Raw genomic sequence first — 27622 nt, 5'->3', positions numbered from 1 at the left:
AATTAGGGTTACCCAGTTCGGCCCATATAGCTTTATCCTTTAAAATGGGCTTTTGCAGTTTTAACTCTTTAAAACTGGGCCTTTACAGGCTGGGCCGAATTAACCATTTAATTAAATATCAATCGTTAGGCCCATTAGTGGGAAATTAGGGCTGACTTTCAGCCTTGATTAAACCCTAGAATTGGTCCAAACAATTTTGAACCAATCTTGGTTCGAATGGGTCTAGTGTTTGATCTTTAATTAAATCCTTAATTCAAGAAAATAATCTGAAATTAAATACTGATAAAAGGAAAAACAAGAATCAGTCAAACAAAGATGTTCGCACAATCCTCCTGCAAAACAGAGGTTAGTTCACAGAAATGCAGTTTCACAAACTGCAAATCGCAGATAGTATTTCTCTTATCTGCGAAATCTCCTTCTCTGTGCCGCCATCTTCGATCCAAAATAAAATAAATAGAAATCCTATTTCTATTAATAATTACATCAGATCGAATACCTATACATTGAGTCTAGAAAATAAAAAAATTATTTACAGACCCAAAATAAATCAAGAACTGCAAAATCGCAGATTCCCTGCGCAAACCAAGAATTCGATCTCCTCTTGTACGAACAGCCCATAAATCAAGAAAATTATAAAGAACAATTCTAAATAATAATCAAATTTATTTAAAATTAATTTCAGATTATTTGCCCATCTGATTTGGGAACAAATTTCCCAAAACCAAATCTGCGCAAATTGGGTAGAACGCCTTCTCCCCAATTGCGCAGGTTCAGATCTGAAACAGAATGGTTCAAGATTTGAACCTGGCTCTGATACCACTGAAGGGTTGAGAGATCCATCACATGGATGCCCAAAGATTGCGGAATAAGGGGCGAATTTCAAAAATTTTTCTCTCCCTTCGACTGGGAATCACATTCCCTATTTAGAAAATCACATTTTCAAGGATAAATCTTGAACCTTAAACTGAACCAGATCTGAACCAAAAGGAATGGGAGAGAATGATACCTGATACGGAGAAGCAATATCCCCCAACGAAGGTGTTCATGCCCAAGGAAGGATCCAAAGACTGCTCCCACTGAAGATGGCGTAGTGCAGGATGGAGCAGAATCAGTAGTGTTCTTCCCCAAGAACTCCGTCCTTCGCAAGAAACAGCAGGATGGAACGTGAGCACAGCTTCCTTTTCAATCCTTTCTCAAAGAATTGATGTCAAGATCCAATCTTGACTTCTCCCACAGTTGGAGATCGAACTGGCAAACAGGGCAGCAAGAGCAGGGAGGCAGCAAGAGAGTATTCGCAGGGTGCAGAATTCTCTCTTCTTGATTTTAGCACTAAAGAGGATCTAATGTGTTTCTTAGTCTCTCTCAAGGTTGCTGCCCCCTCCTTCCTTTTGTTAACTTGAAAAGATTAGCTCCTAATCCCATTAGGAGGTGCTTATCCAAATCATATTTGGATCAGCCTTCTCTTCTAATGATAAGGATAAACCCTTATCTTATCTGCAGATTAGATTAGCTTTATCCTAATCTTATTAGGAGGTTTCTAGATCTGAATCACATTCAGATCTGGACTCTCTGAGTGGATAGGATTAAGACCCTATCCTAACTGCTAATCCATCTCAGAATTCGCCCCTTTAATTAACTAAATTAATAGCCCAGTTCGAAATGGGCTTTAGGCCCATTAAGCTTATGTGCTCACTTAACCTTCCTAACTGCTGCCCAGTTGGGCTTCCTTGTATGGCGTGGGACCCAAGCATTGATCTACACATCAGCCACATGGGTTCGGCCCAGCCTTTGTTACAAGGCCTGGTCGAATACACTGTTAAAGACAGTGCACCCCCTGAAACCCATCAAATGGGCTCTATGGGCCCAACACTTACCCTAAGTGGTCCCTGGGCCAAGCCACCTTGTAACACCCAGGGACTGTGGGCAGATGCAAGATTAGCCCATCAGGTATTATCCTCAATGGTCTTACACTTAACCTCTCAGCCCATAATGATCATACACTGCCCGACAAGAGAGGACCTCTCCCTCGGCTGCAAGGAACAGTGTTGCACTCTCCACTTATATGGATCCCGGGAATTAAAACCCTTTTGCAAACATTTTAGAAACCATAATATATATACTTTTATATCTCAGATAAAATATATTTTGCAAAACAAATTTCAACGGTTGAAATCGGCTGCCAGCAGTCTTGGTTTCCAACAGTGAGAGTGCATCCCCGATCATTACCTTTGTCCGACAAAGGGGCTGATCCTGTCACTATGATCACCCACTCAGATGAATTCTCGGATTGTCCCAACATACCTAGGTTTTGACCCCCGCTAAGGATCTCATTGATTGGTACATCAAAGACAGCCCGATTCGACAACTAGTGCAGTATCATAATCGAGTCTAGGGGTCGGGTGTAACTTTCTAGTTTTGCCCATCAATCTCCAAGATCCAGGGCAATACTGGAAATCTGGTCCAGTTCAAAGATTTAATTAATCCCACACTGTATGTGCCTAGGGTCTCACCCCGGTAGCTGAGACAAGCCACCCCAACCGACTTGGTGGCACCACAGTGTCAGCCTTGTCAGGATAGGTCTCCCCAGACCGACCCACTGGCTGTGAACATTCTAAACTAACACGAGTCTCAATAAGTGTCCAGTTTAAGGGTATTACACAGAAACATACCAAGGGAACATGAATCAAATATGTACTTTTATTCATTTACAATAAACTCATAAAGTACATCAATTTTGATTGAAGCTAAGGGCATACAAAACTGTCTAACAGAATAATCATCAAACCCAGAAAAAATTTCAAAATCCAACACACTATCTTCAGATCCCATTGGAAACATGTCGAAGAAGGACCAGTCAATGGAAACATCGCTATCTGAGGGGATTGGTCCATCAGAGACCAATGAAGGCGAGGGGTATTCCAGTGTGGTTCCGTCGGTAAATGATTAGAACACTCCTTATTCAGTGGGTTCGTGTTATGCACCCGCGCGTAGGATCTCATCATGGGTCGGTCCACGGGGAGAAAGTCCTGCTTTCCCTTGTGCCTTCCCTTGCGTGCAGACCCTATTGCGGAAACTAAATGGGTGATTTGTCCAAGAGACCACCTAAACTCTCCCTTGGGTGATTTGTCCAAGAGACCACCCGAACTCTCCTCACTCTTTTCCTGACTAGGAAACTGAATACTTTATTTCAACTCGTAGTTCCTTAAATAGGAGATTACATAAGGGAATTCCTTGTTGGATTCGGCTAGGCTAGGTAATCCAACTCAAACTAAAACTCCTAATTACCTACTCAAACTAAAACTCACAACTCTTACTTAAGAAGATAAAGTAAGATAAGGATAAGATAAGATAAGGGATAAAGGATAAGGTAAGCTGGTGGTGAGTTGGTGGGCAGAGCTGATGTGGTAAGATAAGTGTGGGCCTAGCCTGATAAGTTGTCATGTGGGCCTCGCCCTACTATTGCTGTTGGGCGGTGCACGCATCTCGTGGTGGTGTTGTTGTGCGGCATGCTGCTGCTGTGCGGTGTGAGCTGCTGCCTAGTGCTGCTGCCGTGCGGTGCATGCTGCGTGCTGCCAGGCGATGCGTGTTGTGCACTGTCGGGCAGTGCATACTGCTGTGTGGCGCTGCCAGGTGGTGCATGCTGTGTGCTGCCAGGCGGTGCATGCTGCGCGCTGCCGGGCGGTGCATGCTGCGTGCTGCCAGGCGATGCATTTTGTGTGCTATCGACGGTGCATGCTGCTGTGCGGCGCTACCAGGCGGTGCCGGCTGCTGTGCGGCCTGTTGTGCGTGTTGCTGCCTATGACTGCACCGTAGTGCGCTGCCGGTTGGTGTGACCATAGCATTACACCCTTCCTGGACAACAAGCTTGTCCTCAAGCTCGAATTCCGGATATAGGGCTTGGAACTCTACCAATGGATCAAACGGCTGCACACTATCTCTCAGTCTACCAATAACATGAACAACAGGGACTGCCCCGTAGCTCAGTGCATAAAGCTAGATTATTTAATGTAGACCCCAGCCCCCTTCTTTAGTTTCTAGCTCCTAGGCGTAACCATGGCTTACAGTGACTACACGATCTGCTGTATTGAGGCCAGCCACAAGGACATTGAAGTGTTCCCCACCTCCTGGGTCATATAGTTTGAAGTAGTTTTTTGGAAGATCCACACAACAAAAATCGCATACTGGAACACGGCCCCGGTGTGCTATGTTGTGGATCACAGGAACGCACCAGGTATACTTACAAAAGAGAACCTCAAGAGCAGTCTTACAGAAGAGAACCATTCGTTTAAAAATATACCCTCGGCCTCCCCCAGATATATTTTTCTCAACATTGCAAAACATAGGGCTGTCCCTGAACACAAAATCCATCCACCTTATATCTCTTGTGCACTCTTGTTTCTTGGGCTTCTGCATAGTAACCATCCCCGACCAAAGGAGGAGACTTCATCCCCCGTGTGCTGATTGTGAAAGGATTGTTCGCAGCGGTACGGCCATCCTAGTGGGTCGCCGCTGCCGCTGTATGAGGGAAACTCCGTGTTAGACAGTTTTGTATGCCCTTAGCTTCAATCAAAATGATGTACTTTATGAATTTATTGTAAATGAATAAAAGTGCATATTTGATTCATGTTCCCTTGGTATGTTTCTATGTAATAACCTTAAACTGGACACTTAATGAGACTCGTGTTAGTTTAGAATGTTCACAGCCAGTGGGTGGGTCTGGGGAGACCTATCTTGACAAGGATGACACTGTGGTGCCACCAAGTCGGTTGGGGTGGCTTGTCTCAGCTACCGGGGTGAGACCCTAGGCACATAAAGTGTGGGATTAATTGAATCTTTGAACTGGACCAGATTTCCAGTATTGCCCTAGACCTTAGAGATTGATTGGCAAAACTGAAAAGTTACACCCGACCCTAGACTCGATTATGATACTGCACTAGGTGTCGGATTGGGCTGTCTTTGATGTACCAATTAGTGAGATCCTTAGCGAGGGTCAAAACCTGGGTATGTTGGGACAATCTGAGAATTCATCTGAGTGGGTGATCATAGTGACAGGATCAGCCCCTTTGTCAGATAAAGGTAATGATCGGGGATGCACTCTCACTGATGGAAACCAAGATTGTCGGTAGCCGATTTCAATCGTTAAGATATGTTTTGCAAAATATATTTTTAATGAGATATAAAAGTATATATATATATTATGGTTTCAAAATGTTTGCAAAAGGTTTTAATTCCCGAGATCCATACTTGAGAGAGTGCAACACTGTTCCTTGCAGCCGAGGGAGAGGTCCTCTCTTGTCGGGCAGTGTATGATCATTATGGGTTGAGAGGTTAAGTGTAAGGCCATTGAGGATAATACCTGATGGGCTAATCTTGCATCTGCCCACAGTCCCTGGGTGTTACAAGGTGGCTTGGCCCAGGGACCACCTAGGGTAAGTGTTGGGCCCATAGAGCCCATCTGATGGGTTTTAGGGGGTGCACTGTCCTTAACAGTGTATTGGGCCAGGCCTTGTAACAAAGGCTGGGCTGAACCCATGTGGCTGATGTGTAGATCAATGTTTGGGTCCCACGCCATACAAGGAAGCCCAACTGGGTAGCAGTTTGGAAGGCTAAATGAATACATAACCCTAAATGGGCCTTAAGCCCATTTCGAACTGGGCTAATTTGATTAGTCATTAAGGGGCAAATTTTGAGATAAGATCAGCTGATAGGATTGGGCTCACACCCTATCCACTCAGAAAGTACAAGATCTAAATGAGATTTAGATTTGGAAACTTCCTAATTAGATTAGGAGCTGGCTGATCTAATCTACAGATAAGATAAGGATTATCCCTTATCTTAAAGGGACTTCTAATCCAAATATGAATTGGCTTAGCAACTCCTAATGGGATTAGGAGCGGATCCCTTTAAGTCTATAAAAGGAAGAGGGGGCGGCAGGATTTAGACAACAACCAACAGACTCAAGTCTTGTCTTCAGAGCTGAGATCACAGAAGAGAGAATTCTGCACCTTGCAAATACTCTCTAGCCGCTGCCTATAGCAGTTCGATCTCCATTCCTTGGGAGCAATCAAGATTGGATCTTGATTCCAATCTTTTGGAGAAAAGATTGGTAGGAGTTGTATTCACAAGCCGTCCAGGTGATTCTTGGGAAGAATCAGGTTCTTAGGAAGGACACTGCTGATTCTGCTCCACCTTGCACTGCGCCATCTTCAGTGGGAGCAGTTTTGGTTTCTACCTTGGGCGTGAACACCTCCATTGAGAGATATTATTTCTCTGTATCAGGTTTTATCTCTCTCTCCTCCTTTTGGTTCAGATCTGGTTTAGTTTATGGTTCAAGAATGATCCTTGAAAATATGATTTTCTAAATAGGGAATTCGATTCCCAGTTGAAGGGAAAGAAAAAATTTTTGAAATTCGCCCCCTTTATTCCGCAATCTTGGGCGTCCATATGATCGATTTCCTATCCCTTCACTCCGAACGGCTATACTTGGGTATAGCTGTGGTTGTCGAGGCAGCGATCTGCTGTTCGTTGGATGCCTCGCTCAGTCCGAACGGCGATTGTTTGTGTTGGTGATTCCCTCAAAATTCCTTTCTTTGTTGTAGAGTAATGTTTCTAGCAGGCGTTGCATCTCCCAGACATCTTCCTTGACTTCACAAACCTCCATGCTGGTTTCTGCTAGCCTATGCTCTAGTTCGTTGACCATGAATGATAGCTACTCCATATCGCCCATGACTTTTGGCTCTGATACCAAATGTTATGAGCCCGCGTGTAGGATCTCGTCACGGGTTGGTCCACAGTGAGAAAGCCCTGCTTTCCCTTGCGCCTTCCCTTGCGTGCAGACCGTATTACGGAAACTGAATGGGTGATTTGTCCAAGAGACCACCCGAACTCTCCTCACTCTTTTCTTGACTGGGAAACTGAATACTTTATTTCAACTCGTAGCTCCTTAAATAGAAGATTACAGAAGGGAATTCCTTGTTGGATTTGGCTAGGCCAGGGTAATCCAACTCAAACTAAAACTCCTAATTACCTACTCAAACAAAAACTCACAACTCTTAGTTAAGAAGATAAAGTAAGATAAGGATAAGATAAGATAAGGGATAAGGGATAAGGTAAGTTGGCGGTGAGTTGGCGGGCAGAGCTGATGTGGTAAGATAAGTGTGGGCCCAACCTGATGAGCTGTCATGTGGGCCCTGCCCTACTGCTGCTGCTAGGCGGTGCACGCGTCTCGCAGTGCTGCTGCCGTGCGGTGCGTTCTATTGCCATGAGGTGCGTGCTGTTGTCGTGCGGTGCAAGCTGCTGTCGTGTGGTGTGTGTTGCATGCTGCCAGGCAGTGCGTGCTGCGCGCTGTCGGGCGGTGCATGCTGCCGTGCGGCGCTACTGGGCGGTGCGTGCTGTGCGCGGCCGGGTGGTGCGTGTTGCGTGCTGCCAGGCAGTGCATGCTCTGTGCTATCGGCGGTGCCTGCTACTGTGCAGCCTGCTGTGAGCACTGCTGCCTATGACTGTGCCACAGTGCACTGCCGGTTGGTGTGACCATAATAGTTCGCATTCTTAAATCAAGCCGCAATAGCTCGATGGTAGCCAGGTAGCAGATCGTCATTGCCTGGTTCTTTTGCCACCGCTGCCTTTTCAGATCTCCACTACCTGGTTCATCGTTCCTTCCTATTGCCTAGTTCTCTTGCCACCGCCGCCTCTTCAGATCTCCATTGCCTAGTTCGTCGTTCCTTCCCACTACCTGGTTCTCTTGCCATTGTCGCCTCCTCTATTCGAACGGGGAAGGCAATGAACAGTGGTTCCTTGCCAGTATCTGATGAAGAAAATAGTGGAGAATAGATTGGGTCGCACTGTTCGTTGTCGTTCGTCGTTGTCATTGTTCACTGTCATTCGTGTTCGTCGCTGGAAGGCAATGAACAGTGGTTTCTCAGTTTTTTCAGTAGGGTCGCATTGTTTTGGTGTCACCCCGATTTCGCGTTTTTGGGATCTCTCATCCCACCTCTTTCTCATCCCATTCCTCTATTTCCCTCAAACCAAATGAGAGAAAAGGGAATATTTTTAGAATATTTCCTTTTTCTCATCCCCATCCTACATACCAAACAGAGCCTAAGTGGATAGATGAAGCCCTAGTCTAGGCCAGTAGACTCCACCCCCACCCAAATGCTTTCAATTACATATAATAAAGGTTTTCATAGTGTAAATTATTGTGTCAGTAGATTCTGATCATAAGGAAAAAACTGCTAGGGATTATAGAATAATTTTTCAATGTACCTAAATTGAGTGCTATTTTCTTTTATTTTCTTTTCTACCATAAGATGCCAATTAGGTAAATAACAAGGAAGTTTTGTTCTCAGGTCTTTACATCAAGTAAGCACACCATACATGGATACCAATGAAAAACCTATAAATGAATATGACACACATTCAAAGGTAGTTGGGGCACAAATCCTTAAATATGCAAACATGATATCATATCAAAACTAGTGACTTTGGGTGTTCCAAAATTTGGTATTTCTAAATATCTTGGATCAGAACACTTGCATGTAAAAGGCAAGATTCTATCAAGTAAATATAATCCAAAGAGAATTACTAAAATCTTACCTACAAGATCAAGAAAATTAATAGTGGGAAAATAAAGTCATAGATAAAAGCAACAAATTGACCATAGATGCTTATACTATAGAATGAACAAAAAGAAGCAATGATTTCTTTATATTAGTTCACTGAGTTTGTAGGAACATGTTGCTCTTTGATGTCTCATGGTTCCTTTTAACTTCGAAAGACATACAAAAAACCACTTTCATTGGTTGTGAGAACCAAAATAGAAGGGCTTTGGTTTGAAGTTTCGAAAAGTGGTAAGATAGTCTAAAATGCTAAAATGGAGTTTAGAAAAGTATAGATGCATACAAAATACTTTTCTCAAAACGTATTCAAAGAAAATGTTAAAATGCTAAAAAACCACTTCAAAAGTACAGATGCACACGAAAATCGGGTGTGAATAAAGATCTAGAAAAGTTTTAAATGGAGTTTAAAAAAGTACTTGGAATTGCTAATTTATTCTTTAATCAAGGTGGAGGATACTTCTTGAGTAAATTCCAAGAAACATAAACCCAACAACTTGCAAGTAATGGGAGAAAATTACTGGCTATTTAAGCGAATTAGAAATGTATTGATCGAATATTAAGAATGTGTTTACCAAAAAAACCCAAAAAATATAAAATAGATGTTGACAGAGGCCTAAAAAATATAAAAGCCTGCAAGTAATGGGAAAATTTGGGTCTGGAAAAAAAAACTGAAAAAATTAGAAATGCATTGACAAAAGCCCAAAAACGTAAAATTAAAAATATACCTAAGTTCATGGTTTTCAAACCCCCGTTGACTTGAACGGTCAGACCGTTCGGCCCGGGAATCATCCAAACAACCAATCTAAAAAATGTTGAATCAGTCAACAACCCATTGACCCAGGTGATCAAACTGTTGACTCATTCAATGGCTTTTAGCCATTTTTTATTTTTAATATTTTTGTCAAAACGGGCCATTCCTTCAAACTGGATGGTCCAACTGTCAACCTTAAAACTGGTGGCCAGAATGATTCCATTTCCGAATCATTTTTTAAAACCATGCCTAAGTTCAGCAAATGAACTTATCTCCACGCTTCCAAGAAACGTAAACGCAATCTAAAAAAACAAACAACTAAGAAAAATAGAAATGATTTGGGAGAAGTTAAAAATAGTTTGAGAGAAAAATATAACGTGAGTTGAGATAGATGACTTGAGTGAATGATCTAATGTTAATAGGAAAGAGCCTAACTTCCGTAACGGTGAATGGGCGTACTTTAAACTCAGTAAGAGCATAACGAAATTGAAAAACTGACCTCTTACAATTAAAAAGATATTCTACCGTTACTAATACGATGTAGAATCAATCTCTTAGAGATTACTTAAAGTTAGTATGCAACGGTTACGAAGCATACCCTGTGGTGAGAGGGCCCTCGCCTCCCCCTCTTTTTTATATAGAAAAACCCTTCTCTTCTAATATGATTACCCCTTCCCTCCGCCTATTTAAACAACCATCCCCTTCGTCTGTCTTCACCACTTCTGAGTTCGGATCACTGCCACCGTGCGTCTCCTCACATACACTCTCACTCTTCTCTCCTTCTCTGTCTCACTTAGCATTCCTTGTCCAGCTCCCTCAAAAACTAACCCTTTCGCTCTATTGCTTCTCTTTTGCCATTCTTCTATCTCCAATGGAGTTCTGTTTAGTCTCTAAGGATAGCTGGTGGGTGTTCACTTTGCCAGCTTTTCTTGGAACTCAAAACCTGTTTGATGGGTGGGTCTTGATCTCTCTCATCCTTGCTTTCGTGTCTGTTGGGCTTGTCACCTGGGCTTTCACCGTCGGCGGTGTTGCCTGGAAGAACGGGCGGCATCGAAAGGGACGTGTTCCAATCCCTGGAGCACGAGGCCTTCCCGTCTTCGGTAGCCTCTTCAGCTTAAGCCGTGGCCTGGCTCATCGTACTCTAGCTTCCATGGCTTCGAGCCTTGGCGCTACCCAACTCATGGCCTTTAGTCTGGGTTCCGCTCCCGTAGTCGTTGCCTCCGATCCACACACAGCACGGGAGATCTTGACCTCCCCGTTCTTCGCTGACCGTCCCCTTAAGCAGTCTGCTAAGAAGCTAATGTTCAGTCGAGCCATAGGTTTCGCTCCTAACGGCACTTACTGGAGGCTTCTTAGGAGAATTGCCTCGTCGCACCTCTTCTCCCCCAAGCGCATTGCGGCCCACGAGCCAGTGCGTCAGGCGGACTGCTCTGCTATGTTGAACGGCATAGCCAAGGAGCAGTCTGTACGTGGGGCCGTGGCCTTGCGGAAGCATCTTCAGTCTGCAGCGCTGAACAACATAATGGGAAGCGTGTTTGGGAAACGTTACGACGTGGAGCAAGATAGCCAAGAGATGAGAGAGCTCCGTGAGATGGTCAAGGAAGGGTTCGAGCTCTTGGGTGCTTTTAACTGGTCTGACTATCTGCCATGGCTGAGCTACTTCTACGACCCTTTCCACATTAACGAGCGATGCTCTGCACTTGTTCCTCGAGTGAGGAAACTCGTTCGTGGGATCATCGAGGAGCACCGACTCCGTGGGTCTGGTAAGGCATCCGACAATGCCGATTTCGTCAATGTCCTGCTCTCTCTTGATGGCGAAGAGAAGCTCGAAGAGGATGACATGGTTGCCGTTCTATGGGTTCGTCGCTCTTCCTTGGAAACTAATTACTTTTTTTTTATTCTGAATATATGTGTAGTTCACGCTTCACGCTTCATGCTTCATGACTATGCAGGAAATGATCTTCCGAGGCACTGACACGACTGCTCTTCTGACTGAGTGGGTCATGGCCGAGTTGGTTCTGAACCCGAGTGTCCAAGCCAAACTTCAAAGCGAACTCGACCGTGTCGTAGGTGACAGAAGCGTCACAGATGCAGACGTGGCAAACCTGCCCTACCTTCAAGCAGTGGTGAAGGAGAGCCTTCGCATTCACCCACCAGGCCCTTTGCTCTCTTGGGCCAGGTTGTCCACGTCGGACGTGCAGATGAGCAATGGAATGCTAATCCCAGCCAACACCACTGCCATGGTGAACATGTGGGCCATCACTCATGACTCCAAAGTGTGGGAGGAGCCGCTGGTGTTCAAGCCAGAGAGGTTCATGGAGAGCGAGGGTGGCATAAACTTGGATGTCCGAGGCAATGACATGAGGCTTGCACCGTTTGGGGGTGGGCGTAGGGTGTGCCCAGGGAAGAACCTAGGCCTGGTGACTGTGAGCCTGTGGGTGGCCAAGTTGGTGCACCATTTCAAGTGGATGGTGGACCCGGAGAACCCGGTTGACTTGAGCGAGGTGCTGAAGCTGTCCTGTGAGATGAAAAACCCACTCTCTGCTGTGGCTGATCCGAGGAATTAATGTTGTCAACTTCTAGGTCTAGGCAAAGGTCTTTCTTTAATGTTATCCTATCTGCTGATGATATACTAGGTTTTTTATATATATATATATTTCAAAGTTGGCCTTATGTGAGGGTCTAGGGTTTGATGTGGTGTGGGAACTGTATCTAGTATACTGTTTTCCTTTTCTTTCACCTTTTGTATTTTCTCTGCTTAAAAATGAAGGCTTTTTAAGGAATGTTGTTGTCTTTATTCTGGTTCCTTATATAGTATCATATGTTGCCATTATTAAATTTGGTTTCTAATATGAGCAGAATAATAAGAGTGAGGAATGTGGCGGATGGTATGTATGTATGGATGTGTGGAAGCTCTAATTTTGAAATGGGATTGTCCGGCCCTTCCCATTCTGGGAATATAGGTCGGTGTTTAAATAGTTTCCTTTCCTGGAAGAATTATGAGTATCCCTGTGCAAATGGGGAGGACCATTCCTATTTTGCTTCTTTAGAGAAGAGAGAGAGAGAAAGAGAGAGAGAGAGGGGTCGCTGTAACTGTAATTATTGGATAAAAAGGTCCCTACAAAGCCTGAAACTGCTAAATGACTCTCTTACATCCAGAAAGGGATCTGGGCTCTGATTTCTTCTTGAATGCCTTACTTTAGTCTTTGTCGTTCTCTCCTGCCCCGGTTGAACTCTGATTTCTTGAGGTTCTCAGAGAAGCTAGCCAAGCGAAAGTGGAGAAACAAACAAAATGCATTGCTTTCGGCTTACTTTCTATATTCAGATTTCATTTTCTCTCTTTTGGGTAGGGAAAAGCTAGTTCATACAGACTTAGCTGCCTGCAGAGGTTGTAAGCAGCTAGAGCTATAGAGGGGACCCAGAGAGGTGTAAATAAACCTCCACAGGCATTAAATTTGCGTTCTGTAACAGTTGATTAGTGCTCATGTGCAGAAGGCAGAAGGCGAACGTGCATTGTCGCCGAGAAGAAAAATGACAGTGAAAGTAAATGCCCATTAACATGGGCGGGACCCTCCGACTAGAGAGAGAGAGTCGATGATGAACATGAACATGAAGATGCAGAGAAGAGCAGCCTCCTTTACTTCTTCCTCTTGCACCCCGTCCACTGTATCTTGTGTTCTCTGGCGAAAGCAAAAGCATACGGACTGATTGAAAGAGAGATAATATCACTCAATAATGAGCAGCATCATCATCACCACTGCAGCGAGAGAAGACCGCAGGGATATCCGTAGCCCCCACCACCCACCACACACTCTTTTAGCAAAAATCACGATTTGAAGTATGAACCACCCTCTCTGGGTCGGGTCCAGATCCCACACGTACGGCCCCGATGTCACTTCAGCTTCCTTCCGTCCTTTTTATTCCACGTGTCCACCATGGTACACCCAAAAAGAGAAACAGCCCCAGCATCATTCGTGCAAACGTGTCGAACTGTTGCTGTTTTGTTCTGGTTTTTGGTTGTACCCAAGTACTGTCACTTTGGCTTGTGGATTGGATATTGATGCGGGTGATGGTGACCACCTGGAGACCGGATTTGCTCCTCACTCGGGCGTCTCACACCGACTTCATCTCACCATGCATAGGAAACATCTATCGTACTTATAAATTATTATTCGCGGTAGATGTTTTTAATGTACGATAGATATGCCAATGAGACGCCCATGTGTGAAGATCAGATCCCGTTCCCACTACCTGACCCACTCACTCTACTCAGTACCCACCTCCTTCTCTCTCTATGAACTTGATTTTACTACCGTACCCTGGTACCAGCTGAGCTGATGATGCAGCACACAAAAGATCGTGATCTTTTTCACCCTTCTGGGTTATGTTTTGTAGGATTCGCTTGACTGCGATACAATAAATGCTTAGACAGTGACACATATACTGCCCCAGCTGCTTGTCATGACTCATGAGAGAAGAGTACGAACTCCGAAATTATTAACTCTCTTCTTATCTGACTATTACTATGCAGAAAAGAAAAAGCAAGCAGCAAGACACGAGGAAGAAGAGAGTAGATGGAGGGTGGAGTTAAGTAGAGTCGGTAGTGAGGCGAGATGAGAACTGAGAAGAGGCAGTAGTCGAGTGGAAGAGACAAAACTCAAATTCCAATATAGTTATTATGACCCGGTTTTGGAAAACCACGTGAAATTGGGACAATTATTTCTGGGCTGTTCCCTCTTCTCCACAACTAGAAGCAGATATTAATACTGTAGTGTACTGGGTTGGTCGGGACTCAGAGAGTGAGGGATCGATCGGCTGTTTGGTTAGGATTTGAGCCGTCCAGATTGATAGATGATTGCATGAGAACTTGGGAGTAAGCGAGCAGCTACTGCCTTAGCATGTGAGCCATGTACCTTACCATGTACTACGCAGAAGGCCTTTTTTAGTTATATTCAGGTCGGGTCCAGGACCAACTCTCGTGCCCAATCTTTCTAGCTGCTGCAACCTTTGCACCAGCCACTCAATAAGAATATTTTCTTTCCTCATCATGGAGTGGAGCCCAACAGATGCAGTAAATAATTGCCATTACATTAATAAGCTTCTCTCTCTCTCTCTCTGTGCTTTGATTCCTTCCTATCCTTGAATGAATAAGAGAGATATTCAACAGTCAAGGGGATGGGACGTATATGTTCAAGGTTTTAGCTAAGAAAGAGTAAATTGGCTAATCATTTGTCAAACAGTGCATACTCAAAAGACAGAAACACCCTATTTCTTTTGACTCAACCTGACTCGGATTGGACGTTGGACCAATCCTAGCCAATGCCAGATAGGAATGATTGCCCTTCAAATTCGTCGAATGGCCCATCTTCTGGATACTAAGGAATGTATTCAGCAAGGTGAATGGGTATGCAGGGTTCATGCCTTCGGGATTCTTGTGGTTTAACCAAAAAAGGAATAAAGGAAAAGCTCTTACATCGCTTGCGTGGAAGTACCATCTTACCAAAACCTAGAACTCTATCCACACCAACTCAAAAGGCATTTCAGCCAGGCATTAGAAACATCTGCCATTCTTGTAGGGAGATGCTCTCGGTTGCAATGCCTTGTGGGTAGGAGATGCAAGCCCTTGAATTAAAACACATTTCCAATGTATATTTACTTCATTTTATTTATTGGATACAACTTGTTTTCCAATGTAACATTTGGATACAACAAAATGTTACATATATTACATGATACCCACATATGTTACCACATGATTTACCCCAAATGTTATGTGCATTCATATATGTTGTCATATAACATCTATATAAGTTATAATGCCTCTCACTCTTTCATCAAAACATTCAAATGCCAAGTGTCATCTATATATGTTATTGAACAATATATACATCATTAAATATATATATATATATGGTAAATTACAAAAACCCTCTTCCCTTAGCTTTTCGTTGAAATCTGTTGTTTTAATTTCCATACTACCTTTGTAATAAATATTCAAACAATTGAGAGAAAAATACTATTCATCTTCCCCGACCTCACGATACAAGTGGCAACAAAGAAGGGGCATTGTCATATAATAATAAATCTAAATTCTCTAATAAACCTACCAAACAACGTCTCTCTTTTCCTTCTCTACTCCACTTGTTCATTGGTTTAGAGCTTCATTCAGATCTCTCTCGCCTGCGACAAAGCGGCTTCTTCTCTTTTATTGCTTCCGCTGAAAATGGTTGCCCACCTTCTGCATTGTCTACTCTTGCTTTTATTAGCCATAACATTGCTCCTCCGATCACCTTCTGCTGAAAGCGTTGCTCCAACTAAGTTCCTGTACTTCATCCAAGAACTCTCTCATGCCTTCATCAATCTCGTGGGCAATGCACTTCACATCAACCTTGGCTCCTCTTGTCAAAACCCCTTTATAGACCTTTCCATTCCCTCAAACCCCAATTACGTTTTCTTCTGAGAACCCCTTTGTCGCCATGTGAATCTCCTGATAATTCATCCGACGGGGCTAATACTCCAATTCTCAATCTTCAATCTCCGCTCTCTCCCTCACCTTCTCCTCCTCCTCTTAACCAAAAGTAGAGATATCACCGCAAAATAGGCAAGAACAAAGAGAACCGCCACTGTAATCCCCGTAATGAATCCTTTGGAATGAAAAACAGAGTTCTTGGGAGGAACAAATGATGGCAGATTCAAAGTAGTCAAGGAATCTCTGATGGAGGCATTCGAATTACTAAAATTCCAAGCAAGAATCCTATGGTATTCAACTAACCATCCCGTCACCGTAGTGAAACCAACATACATTTCATCCAGGAGAATGTCGGAGAGGTTGACAAGAGTACAAATCAAAGGCCGCAGAGGCCTTTTCATTCCTACTCACGCCATAGTGACATTAAGCATGTTAAATAGTGCTTCAAACGTAGTGAGAATGTGGAATAGTGCTTCAAACTTAGTGGGAATGTTGAATAGTGCTTCAAATTTAGTGGATACATAGTGGGTGATTTACTTCCTAATTCTTTGGCATTATTTTTGAGTTAGTGGACCATGTTTATCCACTTTCTAGTTTAGTTGCTTATTTTTAGCTAAGGTTAGTTTTGTTGTAAATCCATTTATTTTTAGCTAAGGTTAGCATAAAATTTCAATCCCCCAACAATTTCTTTGGTATCAGAGTCAGGTTGGGTTTTTATTTGGGCAAAGAGTAAAGAAGAGAGAAATTTCGCCATGGCAAGGAACGGAACGAATTCATCAGCTCTACCCCTATTTCCAGTCTTTAAAGGGGAGAATTATCACTTCTGGAGCCTCAAAATGAAGACCATGTTCAAGTCTCAAGAGCTGTGGGACTTGGTGGAGAAGGGATTTGAAGACACAAATCCGACCGAGCCTGATCAATGGTTGCAAGAAACCCATAAGAAGGATGCAAAGGTGTTGATCCTCATTCAACATGCCCTTGATGAAGAAATATTTCCAAGAATTGCAGCAGCTAGCACCTCCACTCAAGAATGGGAGATTCTAAAGAAAGAATTTGGGCGATAAGAAGGTAATTACTGTAAAACTATAGACCCTTCGTTGTGATTTTGAAACGTTGGCCATGAAAGAAAAAGAATCTGTGCAAGTATTTTTATCTAAGGTGTCTGGGATTGTTAATCATATGAAGTCATATGGTGAAAGTGTTAGTAATGAAATTGTTGTGAGTAAGGTTTTGAGGAGTTTAACATCAAAATTCGATCATGTAGTTGCTGCAATTGAAGAGTCTAAGGACTTGTCTACTTATACTTTTGATGAATTAATGAGTTCTTTGTTAGCCTATGAAGCTAGACTGAGCAGATCCTATGAAAAGGTTGAGGAGAAGTCTTTTCATGTCAAGGGGGAGTCTTCTTACAAGGGAAAGCCAAAAAATTCAGGAGGCCGGGGACAGAGCAGAGGTGGTCGAGGTCGCGGTGGCGGTAGAGGAAGAGGCCAATTTGGTGATCAACACGAACACAAAAGCACCATCCAATGCCGGTATTGCAAGAAATTGGGTCACAAAGAAGTAGATTGTTGGACCAAGTAGAAAGACGAGTAGAAACAAGCCAAATTACAAAGAAAGTTGAAGAGGAGAACAAGCTATTCATGGCTCATTATCCTATTGATAATGCTTTCAATGGAGTGTGGTTTCTAGACAGTGGTTGCTCCAACCATATGTCTAGAACAAAGTCTCTTTATAAAGAACTTGATGAGTTACAGAAAAGTGAAGTTTGACTCGGAGACAACAAATAAATGCAAGTTGAAGGGAAACGTACAATTGCCATCAAAACCTCACAAGGTAATGTAAAACTCCTCCATGATGTGCAATATGTTCCTAATTTAGCTCATAATTTGTTGAGTGTTGGGAAATTGATAGATGGTGGATACTCTATTTTGTTTGATGATGGTTGTTGTTATGTTCAAGATAAGAAAACGAGACATATAATCATTAGCATTCCTATGGCACAAAATAAAATGTTTCCATTAGAAGTCTCTGAAGTAAGAAATTGTGCCTTGATTGCTAGAGCTAGTGATACAAAAATATGGCATTTGCATTATGGGCATTTAAATATGGAAGGGCTGAAATTGTTGGCTCAAAAAAATATGGTTGTTGGGTTGCCGAAAATTGATGGTCTTGATTTTTGTGAAGGTTGTGTCTATGGGAAACAAAGTAGAAATTCATTTCCTGTAGACAAGTCATGGAGGGCTTCTGATTGTCTTGAATTGGTACATGTTGATGTGTGTGGTCTAATGAGTATTGAATCATTTGGTGGAAGCAGATATTTTTTGTTATTTACTGATGATTATAGCCACATGAGTTGGGTGTATTTCTTGAAATTCAAATAAGAAACTTTTAAAACTTTCAAGAAATTCAAAGCATTAGTAGAGAAGCAAAGTGGGCATTGTATAAAGGCACTCCATTCTGATAGGGGTGGTGAACTTATCTCTAATGAATTTAATGTTTTCTGTGAGGAAAATGTCATTCACAAGGAGTTGACAGCACCGTACACACTGGAACAAAATGATGTGGCTAAGCGGAAGAATCGAACGGCGGTTGAAATGGCAAGAAGCATGATGAAAGCAAGTGGTGTTCCAAATCAGTTCTAGGCAGAAGCAGTGGCAACAACAGTATACCTTCTCAATATCTCACCTACAAAGGTTGTTATGAACCGGACTCCATATGAAACTTAGAAGGGCAGGAAGCCGTGGGTAAGCCACTTAAAAAATTTTTGGTTGTATAGCCTATGCCTTGGTTACTTCTCCAACTCGCAACAAACTTGATAAAAATTATAAAAAAAAATTGCATTTTTATTGGCTATAGCCCTCAATCCAAAGCATATAGGTTGTATAACCCTATAAGTGCAAAGTAATTATAAGCAGGGATGTTAAGTTCAACGAAGGAGAAACTTGGGCCTGGAACAACGACAGTGCAACACCTACAGCACCTCAAGTTACAGAAGATGCTAGTATAACCCCTATGACAGAACCTCCAGAACCGGCTAGTCCATATGTTGGTAGCAGCAGCTCAACCATTCATTCATCTCCCTCCAGCAAAAGTAGTGCATCTACTCCAACAAGCTTGCAGTCCTCATTTTCAAGTTCTTCTAGTGAAACACCTCCAAGAAAATTCCAATCATTGAGGGATATTTATGCTTCATGTATTTTTGCTTTGTATGTATCTAACCCCACTTGTTGTGATGAAGCTGCAGAAAGTCAAGTTTGGTAGGATGCAATGAAAGAAGAGATGGCGGCTATTGAAAGAAATGAAACTTGGGAGTTGATCAATATACTGGAAGGCAAGAATGTTATTGGGCTCAAGTGGGTGTACAAAACAAAGTATCATGCTGACGGTACTATACAAAAACATAAAGCTTGGTTGGTGGCGAAAGGGTGCTCTCAGTAGTAAGGTGTTGACTTCGAAGAAACCTTTTCTCCGATTGCTCACCTTGAAACAGTGAGAAACTTTCTAGCATTGGCTGCACAATTAAATTGGGATGTGTACCCGTTTGATGTTAAATCTGCCTTTTTGAATGGAGAACTAGATGAAGAGGTGTATGTTTCTTAACTTGAAGGTTTTGTTAGTGGCGATTACAGCAAAGTTTACAGGTTAAAGAAGGCTTTATATGGCCTAAAGCAAGCCCCGCGAGCTTAGTATAGCAAGATCAACTCCTATTTTCAGTAGAATGGATTTGAAAGGAGTAAAAATGAGCCAACACTTTATGTGAAGAAGCGAGGTAACTCTGAATTTTTGGTGGTGTGTCTTTATGTTGATGACATAATTTATATGGGGTCTTGTGAGTCTCTTGTTGAGGAATTTAACTCTTGCATGATGAAAAAATTTGAAATGTCAAATTTGGGTTTGTTGCATTATTTTCTTGGTTTGGAGGTGAACCAAAGTGCAGATGAGATTTTTATTTCTCAAAGAAAATATGCTAATGATTTGTTGAAAATGTTCAATATGTTAAACTGTAAAACAACTCCAACTCCCTTGAATGTGAATGAGATACTTATAGCTAATGATGGCACCGGAATGGCGAGTGCGATGTATTTTAGAAGTATGGTTGGCGGTTTGAATTACTTGCCTCACACAAGGCTTGATATAGCATTCTCTATCAATGTTGTTTCTAGATTTATGCATAGCCCAACAATGCATTTTCTCCCTTGGTTCGGGTGCTATTTCATGGAGTTCAAAGAAGCAAGAGATCGTGGCCTTGTCATCATCAGAAGCAGAATATGTTGCTGCAACGGCATCAGTTTGTCAAGCAGTTTGGCTAAGGAGATTGTTAGCTGACTTTTGCCAAGTTCAAGAAAGTGCAACTCAAGTGTTTTGTGACAACAAAGCAACAATCGCTATGGCAAAAAATCCAGCTTTCCAAGCAAAACAAAGCACATTAACATCCGCTATCATTTCATCCAAAATTTGGTTGCTGAAGAAACAAAAGCAATGAAGTATTGTGGGACCAATGAGCAAGTAGCTGATGTTCTTACGAAGTCACTGCCACGTGCCAAGCATGAGTTCTTCAAATCAAACATAGTGGGAATGTTGAATAGTGCTTCAAATTTAGTGGGTACTTAGTGGGTGATTTACTTCCTAATTGTTAGGCATTATTTTTTAAATCGTGGACCATGTTTATCCACTTTCTAGTTTAGTTGCTTATTTTTAGCTAAAGTTAGTTCTGTTATAAGTCTGTTTATTTGGACCCTAGACGTTGCTTTCTTGAATATGAATAGAATTGGTTGTGGCTTTATTTTTAGCATAAAATTTCAATCCTCCAATAAAGCAGAGAATCTGAGTAATCAATCCATACTTGATAGTTGACGCCATTGTTGAGCGTCAAATCATGAAAGGTCCTGTTTTGGCTATTCATATCTTCACCCCAATAACCGGCCAGCTCGGAGGTCTTCGACGTGAGCAAGTTCTCGTCGATGCCAATGTGGTTATCATTGATACCGTTGAACTCTTGATTTTTTAACACATTAAATTCGATGCCAAACAAGTGATTATTGCGGTTGTCGTTGTTGGTATGGTTGACGAAGTCAAGTTATCAAGAAGAGGTGGTGCCATTGATTCCGCAGGTAGGAGCAAAGATGAAGACGGTGTCATGGCTGGAGAGTTTGCTCAACCAACGGTAAAGGCGGTAGTGTTTGTGAGGACGAGCAGACTGGATTTGAGTGTTGCGGTGCCGTAGAATAAAAGATTAGATGAACTAAAGCCATTGAAGATAAAATCGACGGTGAAAGCTGATCGGAGGAGCAATGTTTTAGCTAATAAAAGCAAGAGTAGCCGATGCAGAAGGCGGACAGCCATTTTCAATGGAAGCATCAAAAGAGAGGAAGCCACTTTGTGGCAGGCGAGAGAGATCTAAATGAAGTTTTGAACCAATGGGCAAGTGGAGTAGAGAAGGAAAAGAAAGAGAGACAGTGTTTGGCATGTTTATTAGAGAATTTAGATTTATTATTATATGACAATGCCCCTTTTTTGTTGCCACTGCTTGTCTCATGAGATCGGGGAAGATGAACAGTATTTTTCTTCTAATTGCTCAAAAATTTATTACAAAGGTAGCATGGGGATTAAAATGGCAGACTTCAACAGAAAACTAGCAAAAGAAGTCTTTGTTAGTACAGGGGGTCTTTGTCGCAAAAATAAGTACAGGGGGTCTTTGTCACAGACCCTATATTACAGGGGGGTCTTTATAATTTACCCCATATATACTACTACATATTATTCATATACATGCCACTAAATACATTGATGTATTCCACCCAAATGTCACATGGTGTTCATATATTCTACCACGTGGCACATAAATGTCATTGAATACATAGATGTATCCCCCAATGCCACTTAGAATCTATATATTTTGCTATTTATGGAATTGAAATACCACACATGCAATTGGTACGTGGTTTATAAAGTATGGAGTATTTCAAGGGGCCACAATTTCTTATGCTTTTACTTAGTGTTTTCAAAAAGTATAAAACAACTCAAAATGTGAAAGTGCTATTTTTATGTGCTTTCATATTGAAAGTATGAAAGTAATTAATTTCAAAATGTCTATCCAATCAACACCTAAATTTACTTCTCAAGAATAACTCGTCTTCTTTCCAAAGTCACATTTTTGCCAAGAGAAATAGTCCTCTGACCATTTTAACTCCTATAACACTACAAAAGGACCTTTTTATTGAAAAAAAAAAGGAATAGTAGCATCTTCAAGACTTTAGTCCTCTAACCATTTTAACCCATGTATAACTTACCTATATCTAATTCATATTATATACTAACACCTTCAAGGCTTTAGTGTCAGTGGGTCGACTCAGTATGGAAATACCAACCCAAACCCGACTAAGACCGACCCAACAGCAACCTGATGGGGTCGGTTCAGTTACCCGACCGACTGATATCCCTAATATAAACCCCAGACGAAATTGATAAGGTTCAAACAGTTTGATTCATTCTACTTGTGTAATTCTAGGCCAACAATGATCATCATGTCAACTCCATGCATATGGGTCATTATTGGTAGATGCATGATGAAATAGCACTGCGGCATTCTACACGGGAACTAGGAATTTGGTTGGACCGGATGGGTGGATATGATAGTCGAACCCTATATTTTCATCTACACGCATCAATGGTCAAATTATTGGACTCGTGACCCAATAACAAAAGCTTTTCGAGCCTGACAACATTGTCGCTTCAACGATTCTTCTCGTTAATAATATGTTGAGAAAAGGAACGTACTGCAAATTGGTTAAGTTCTGGCCCCTTGGAGGGTTCATATGGAGTAATACGGTGGGCTCCGTTGCCCGCTCATTCTTTCCTGACCTTCCTGAACTAAGGACGTAGCCGTCTTCGACTGTGCACTACCTCAAAACTGTTAGATGTTTTCACAGTTCACACAGGGATTCTAGAGTGAAGTATTGGGTTCATTCAAACATACGTATATTTTTGTATTAATGTAGGTTATATTAAAAATGTTTAAACTATACCAATCTTAGGTGGTATTGATAAATCTAAAATCTAAAAAGTTAAAAAGATATTAAAAATGTTTGAAATAGAAGAAAAAAGATATAAATGTTTTTCTATTTTTTAGAGGTCCTGAATGGATAAGGTTATTTGTGTGGGATCAAATCTTCAATATCTGAAATTTCTTAATTTTATTATTTTACTCTTAAAGTAGACTATTTGGTAATTTTGAGTTTAATTTGCATCATTTCAAAAAAAATAATTTATTAAATTTAAAATAATATTTAAAAATATGAGTAAATTAAAATAAGAATAAAATTGAAAAATACATATAAATTTATAAATTCAAAATAAATGATTAATAGTTAAAATAAGAATGGAAATAGTAGTCCATGAAGCAAAGAAAAAATATTTAATAATTAGAAAATTAATATATTAAAAACTATTAAAATATTTAATAATTCATAAACATTAAAATAATTAATAATTAATTTTACATAAGTTGCAGTGGTGTTCTGTTTTACATTAGTTGTAGAGGAAGAGAATGGGGTGGAGACGACGACAGTGGTCGGGAGTGGAGAAGAGATGGGAGATGGGAGATGGAGAGAGAGAGAGAGAGAGAGAGAGAGAGAGAGAGAGAGAGAGAGAGAGAGGAATTGAATGACTAAGAGTTGTAGTGGATTCGATCAAATAACGCAACTGGCTAGAGACAAGGGTAGGGATGTCAACAAGTCTGGTTTGTGTCAATCTGAACTCGACCTGACCCACCTTAAAATACATAATGTTCGAATCTGACCTGACCCTATAGGGTCTAACCAGATACCGACCTAACTTAACCCGTAGCATTTTAATTGTATTTTTTTAACATATTTTAAAGACCTAAAATCCATTAATTTAAGTTAGGAAGTTGTTTTATAAAATCTAAGATGTCACTTTTCCCATTTAAAAAAAGGAAAAAAAATCAAAACCAACATTTAAATAAATCTTAAACTTTAAAGCTATAGAGCTAGAAGTCAAAAAGTTACAAAAATACTTTGTATATATGCAGGGTATCATGACCCGATGGGGTGGGTCAATCAAAATCCAAACCTGACTCGAGTTGAATAATCAAAACCGCAACCTGACCGTAAAGGCAAATATATTGATCCTAACCCAACCCTATAAGGTAGGGTCAAGTTGGGTTTACCATTTAACCCAATCCATTGACATCACTAGACAAGGGTGTTAACTGTCGCTGTTGAGAGTTGCAATGATGGTGGCAGGAAGACAGGGGAGAGAGGGAGGGGGAGGGGGAGAATGGGATTTGTGAGGTGGTTTTCTTTTCGATGAATTCTCCTTTGCTAGCAACTATAGGGTTTCTTTGAGTTATCCATCATTGTCTCCCTTCTCGTTCGATGGCAACATATTGAATGAGATTCTATCGGGTATAAATGGGGGTATAATATGCCATTATTAAAAATATTGAGGATATTTTAGACTTTTGGCTAAGCCTGAAACGCATCAGACCTCGTTCAATGCCTGGCTTGGGTCTTACAATTTCAGATATATGAAAATGCATTTGAAATCCTTTTTTGATACTCAAACTCAAACATAGGTGCCATCTAAAAAGCAACATTTTTAGATTTCAAAGGTGTGAAAAGTGTTATCAAACACCACCTTACAATTAGTAGGTTTTCTTTTTTATATTTGAACATTAAAGCTTAGTTTGGAAGAAGTACAAATACAAATGTGTACAGTGTAAATACATATAAAATACAAGGTTTTGCACTTTACATATTTATATTTGTATTCCTTCCAAACTGAGTCTAAGTTTGGAGAGAGTATAAGTACAAATACATACAAAATAGTACAGAATATATGATTTATATTTGTACTCTTCTAAATTGAGTGTAAGGCTCAGTTTGGAAGGAGTGCAAATACAAATACTAATACGTACAGTGCAAATACATACAAAATACAAGGTTTTGCACTCTACATATTTATATTTCTGCTCCCTCCAAACTGAGCCTAAGACTGTGTTTGGCCACAATGCAAATTTATTTGCACTGATGCAAAACTATGGCATTGTAAATGTTTTGGGTGTAAATATTGATTTATTTTTGTTTCAAATTTAATCTTATTCTGTTTGATTGCAGTAAAAGTGAAGTATAATAAGGCCTAAAGGAGAATAAAGTAAAATCCAAAACTTAATTAAACCAAAATTTACATAATTTCATTTGCACTCCCATACATTTATACTAATGAAAATAAAATTTCACTGCAATCAAACACAACCTAAGGAAATTATTTAACTCATTTCGGATTAATGGAAATTTTCCAATCAACTGCAAGTTTAGGGATTAAGGTTTTTGATTTAGACATGAAAATTAAGAGGTCGTCAGACACTTTTGTTTTACCATGATAAGAACAAGCTAAAATAAAAATCAAACATTAGAACCTCAGGCTGAAAAATTCATACCATCTGAGAAAAAAAAGGCTATATGTCAATATTTTAAACCATGCTTTTCTTTTAATGAATGATATAGAAAGATCCAAATTCCAATCCTGAATGTAAGTGCTCCCCAATTTAATGATAATATAGAAGTACAAGAGATGTTCGTAATGTGCGACTGTAATGTACTGTGAAGAATAGCGTGTGTGCGAAGGTGCATTCTATTCTCAACTCCAGTGGGCTTGAAGTCAGAAAACTGAGGTCCCCCGGGGACCAGCGCTGCAGAGGGCGTGTAGCAGCTTCTGACGACGCGGGGAAACCGGTTTGGTACACCGTCGTCCGTCGTTTAGTTGTAACTTGGAAGGGGAGCTGAGCAAGTGGCGTCAGGGGGTTTCAAGGAGGAGAAGAAAACCCTAGCCCCATTTCCCCAACTCAACTGGGATCCGATGTTTCGTTTTCCGGCGGTGACAACCAAAAGCGGCGGGGTCAGATTGCCAATAAAACACGCAGATAGCAGATACTCATGATTTGACTCGGGGGGAGCGCCCAGTTGAATCGACACCCTCAACCTGTCAGCCTGACCTATATCTGCATTCCTCCATTTCCCGTTTCTGCTCACTGCGGCGTTGCAGACCTTTTGGTTGGTGGTTCAGTTCATGGAGTTTGACCGTTGACGCCTCCATGCATAAGCCATCAGAGTGGTTGTTGCAGACAATGTGGTACTAAAGATTAAAAAAAAAAAAAGAAAACAGTTCTCAATGCAGAAAGATGCTGCAAAAAAGATGGAACAGACAATGGAGGTGGGTCCTGCTTAAAGAGGGAAACAACTCAAACAAGAAGATGTGAACCTTGTGGACCAGCGATATTTACAAAATATTTAAAATATAAAAACTTTTCCTGAAATTTCTGATTTCATTCTATTAAATACTTTCTTAAACTTTTGAGAAATTCGACAAAAACCTTCATTCTGTTACTTTTACATATAAAAAATTTAGACTGATGCTCCAGTTTTTTTAAAATGCTTAAATCTTAATTTAATTTAACAAAAACTTCCTTTAATGGTTATTTTCTAATGTTTTTATAGAATTAAAATAGGATTATTTCAGTAATTTTATATGTAAAATAATTTATAAAAGTATAGAATAGGTATTTTTAAAAAACTGATATATCAGTCTAATGTTTTCCGTTTGAGAAGATAATGAAAGGGAAGTTTTTGTTGAATTTCTCAAAAATTTAGAGAAAAAAATTTGTCAAATGGAAATTATAAAAAGGTTTTATGATTGTCAAAAATCCAAGAATGAAAATTGAAAAGACGGACAAAATGAACAAGAATATCATGGAGGAGAGAGACCAGTATAACTAGTGGGCAAATTATTTATTTCCCAACCACTTGACAGGCGACAACAGCTTACTTTTTTTCGGACGAATTCCAGCAAACAATTAGCTTATTCAACTCTTGGATGCCTGTAGTTAGGGGTTATGCTGCAAAAAAGTAAGTCTGCTTCATTTAGCTCTTAGTGGGTCGTGTTTGGTTTGGGATATATATAGGGTTGCAAGTCAAGTTATTGGACGTGGAAAAGAGTTTGGATTTCCTTTTTACACTCACCTAACAGCACATTAGAATCACATGTCCCGCATCGAATATTTTTCCTACTTATATGCTTTCATTCATGGGAGATGGTCCCAATGTACAGCTACAAGTGTTGTAACTTGTGAGTGAGTATGAAGAGAATTCTATGAAGATAAAATTTGGACTCTATAGAAAATTCTACCTATATAAAGTTGAAGCTAGGGTTTAGGTCTATAAAAATTTAATCAATTCCAAAGCTTAATTGGCCTAAATTATAGCTTTACTTATTTTATATATTGATTGTTATAGTTAGAGTATTGGGGTTATGCTACAAGAAGAGGCTGTAAATCTTCTATTTTTCTCTTTCAATATTAACATATAACTCAATAAAATAATTTATAGTTGAACATGGGAGATGTAGACAAATATACTCTGGACTCAGGACTTCCACTTCTGTAAATTCAGTTGCCTGCTTGCGAATATATCACTTAGCTACAACATGCAAATGGGTCCAAGTCCAACTCAACGCCATCATATCAAATTATATTGTATTCGGTATCAGTTCAGTTGCATCCCAGAGGAGGGCCATATGTGAAGTAATGGCTGTATATAAAGTATAAACTTTAAAAAGGAAGTGCTTTAGATTTCTCACAATCAGGTACATACACTAAGCTGCCGCTGTACGACAAAAGAAAATTGGGACCCACCATTAGATGTGTCCAGTATATATCGACGAATAGTCCATTGTAAAACTATGTAAAAAGTAAAAACCATCCCATTGGCA

At 40.8% G+C, this 27622-nt stretch overlaps 1 protein-coding gene across 1 annotated transcript; it reads left to right on the top strand.

The window, feature by feature from the left end:
• Positions 1–9828: 9828 nt before the first annotated feature.
• LOC148876907 (cytochrome P450 78A7-like) lies at positions 9829–12149 on the top strand. The gene is made up of 2 exons (XM_088977778.1): positions 9829–11224; positions 11319–12149. Exons 1-2 carry the CDS (start codon positions 10028–10030, stop codon positions 11931–11933), a joined length of 1812 nt encoding a protein of 603 aa, XP_088833904.1. The 5' UTR covers positions 9829–10027; the 3' UTR covers positions 11934–12149.
• Positions 12150–27622: the final 15473 nt, after the last annotated feature.

This window comes from Nelumbo lutea, chromosome 1 (genome assembly GCF_056320005.1).
Source record: "Nelumbo lutea isolate HS-2025 chromosome 1, American lotus-T2T, whole genome shotgun sequence".
Classification (NCBI taxonomy): domain Eukaryota; kingdom Viridiplantae; phylum Streptophyta; class Magnoliopsida; order Proteales; family Nelumbonaceae; genus Nelumbo; species Nelumbo lutea.
Note: the sequence above shows the minus strand (reverse complement) of the source record. Positions and strands in the feature narration are given on the sequence as shown.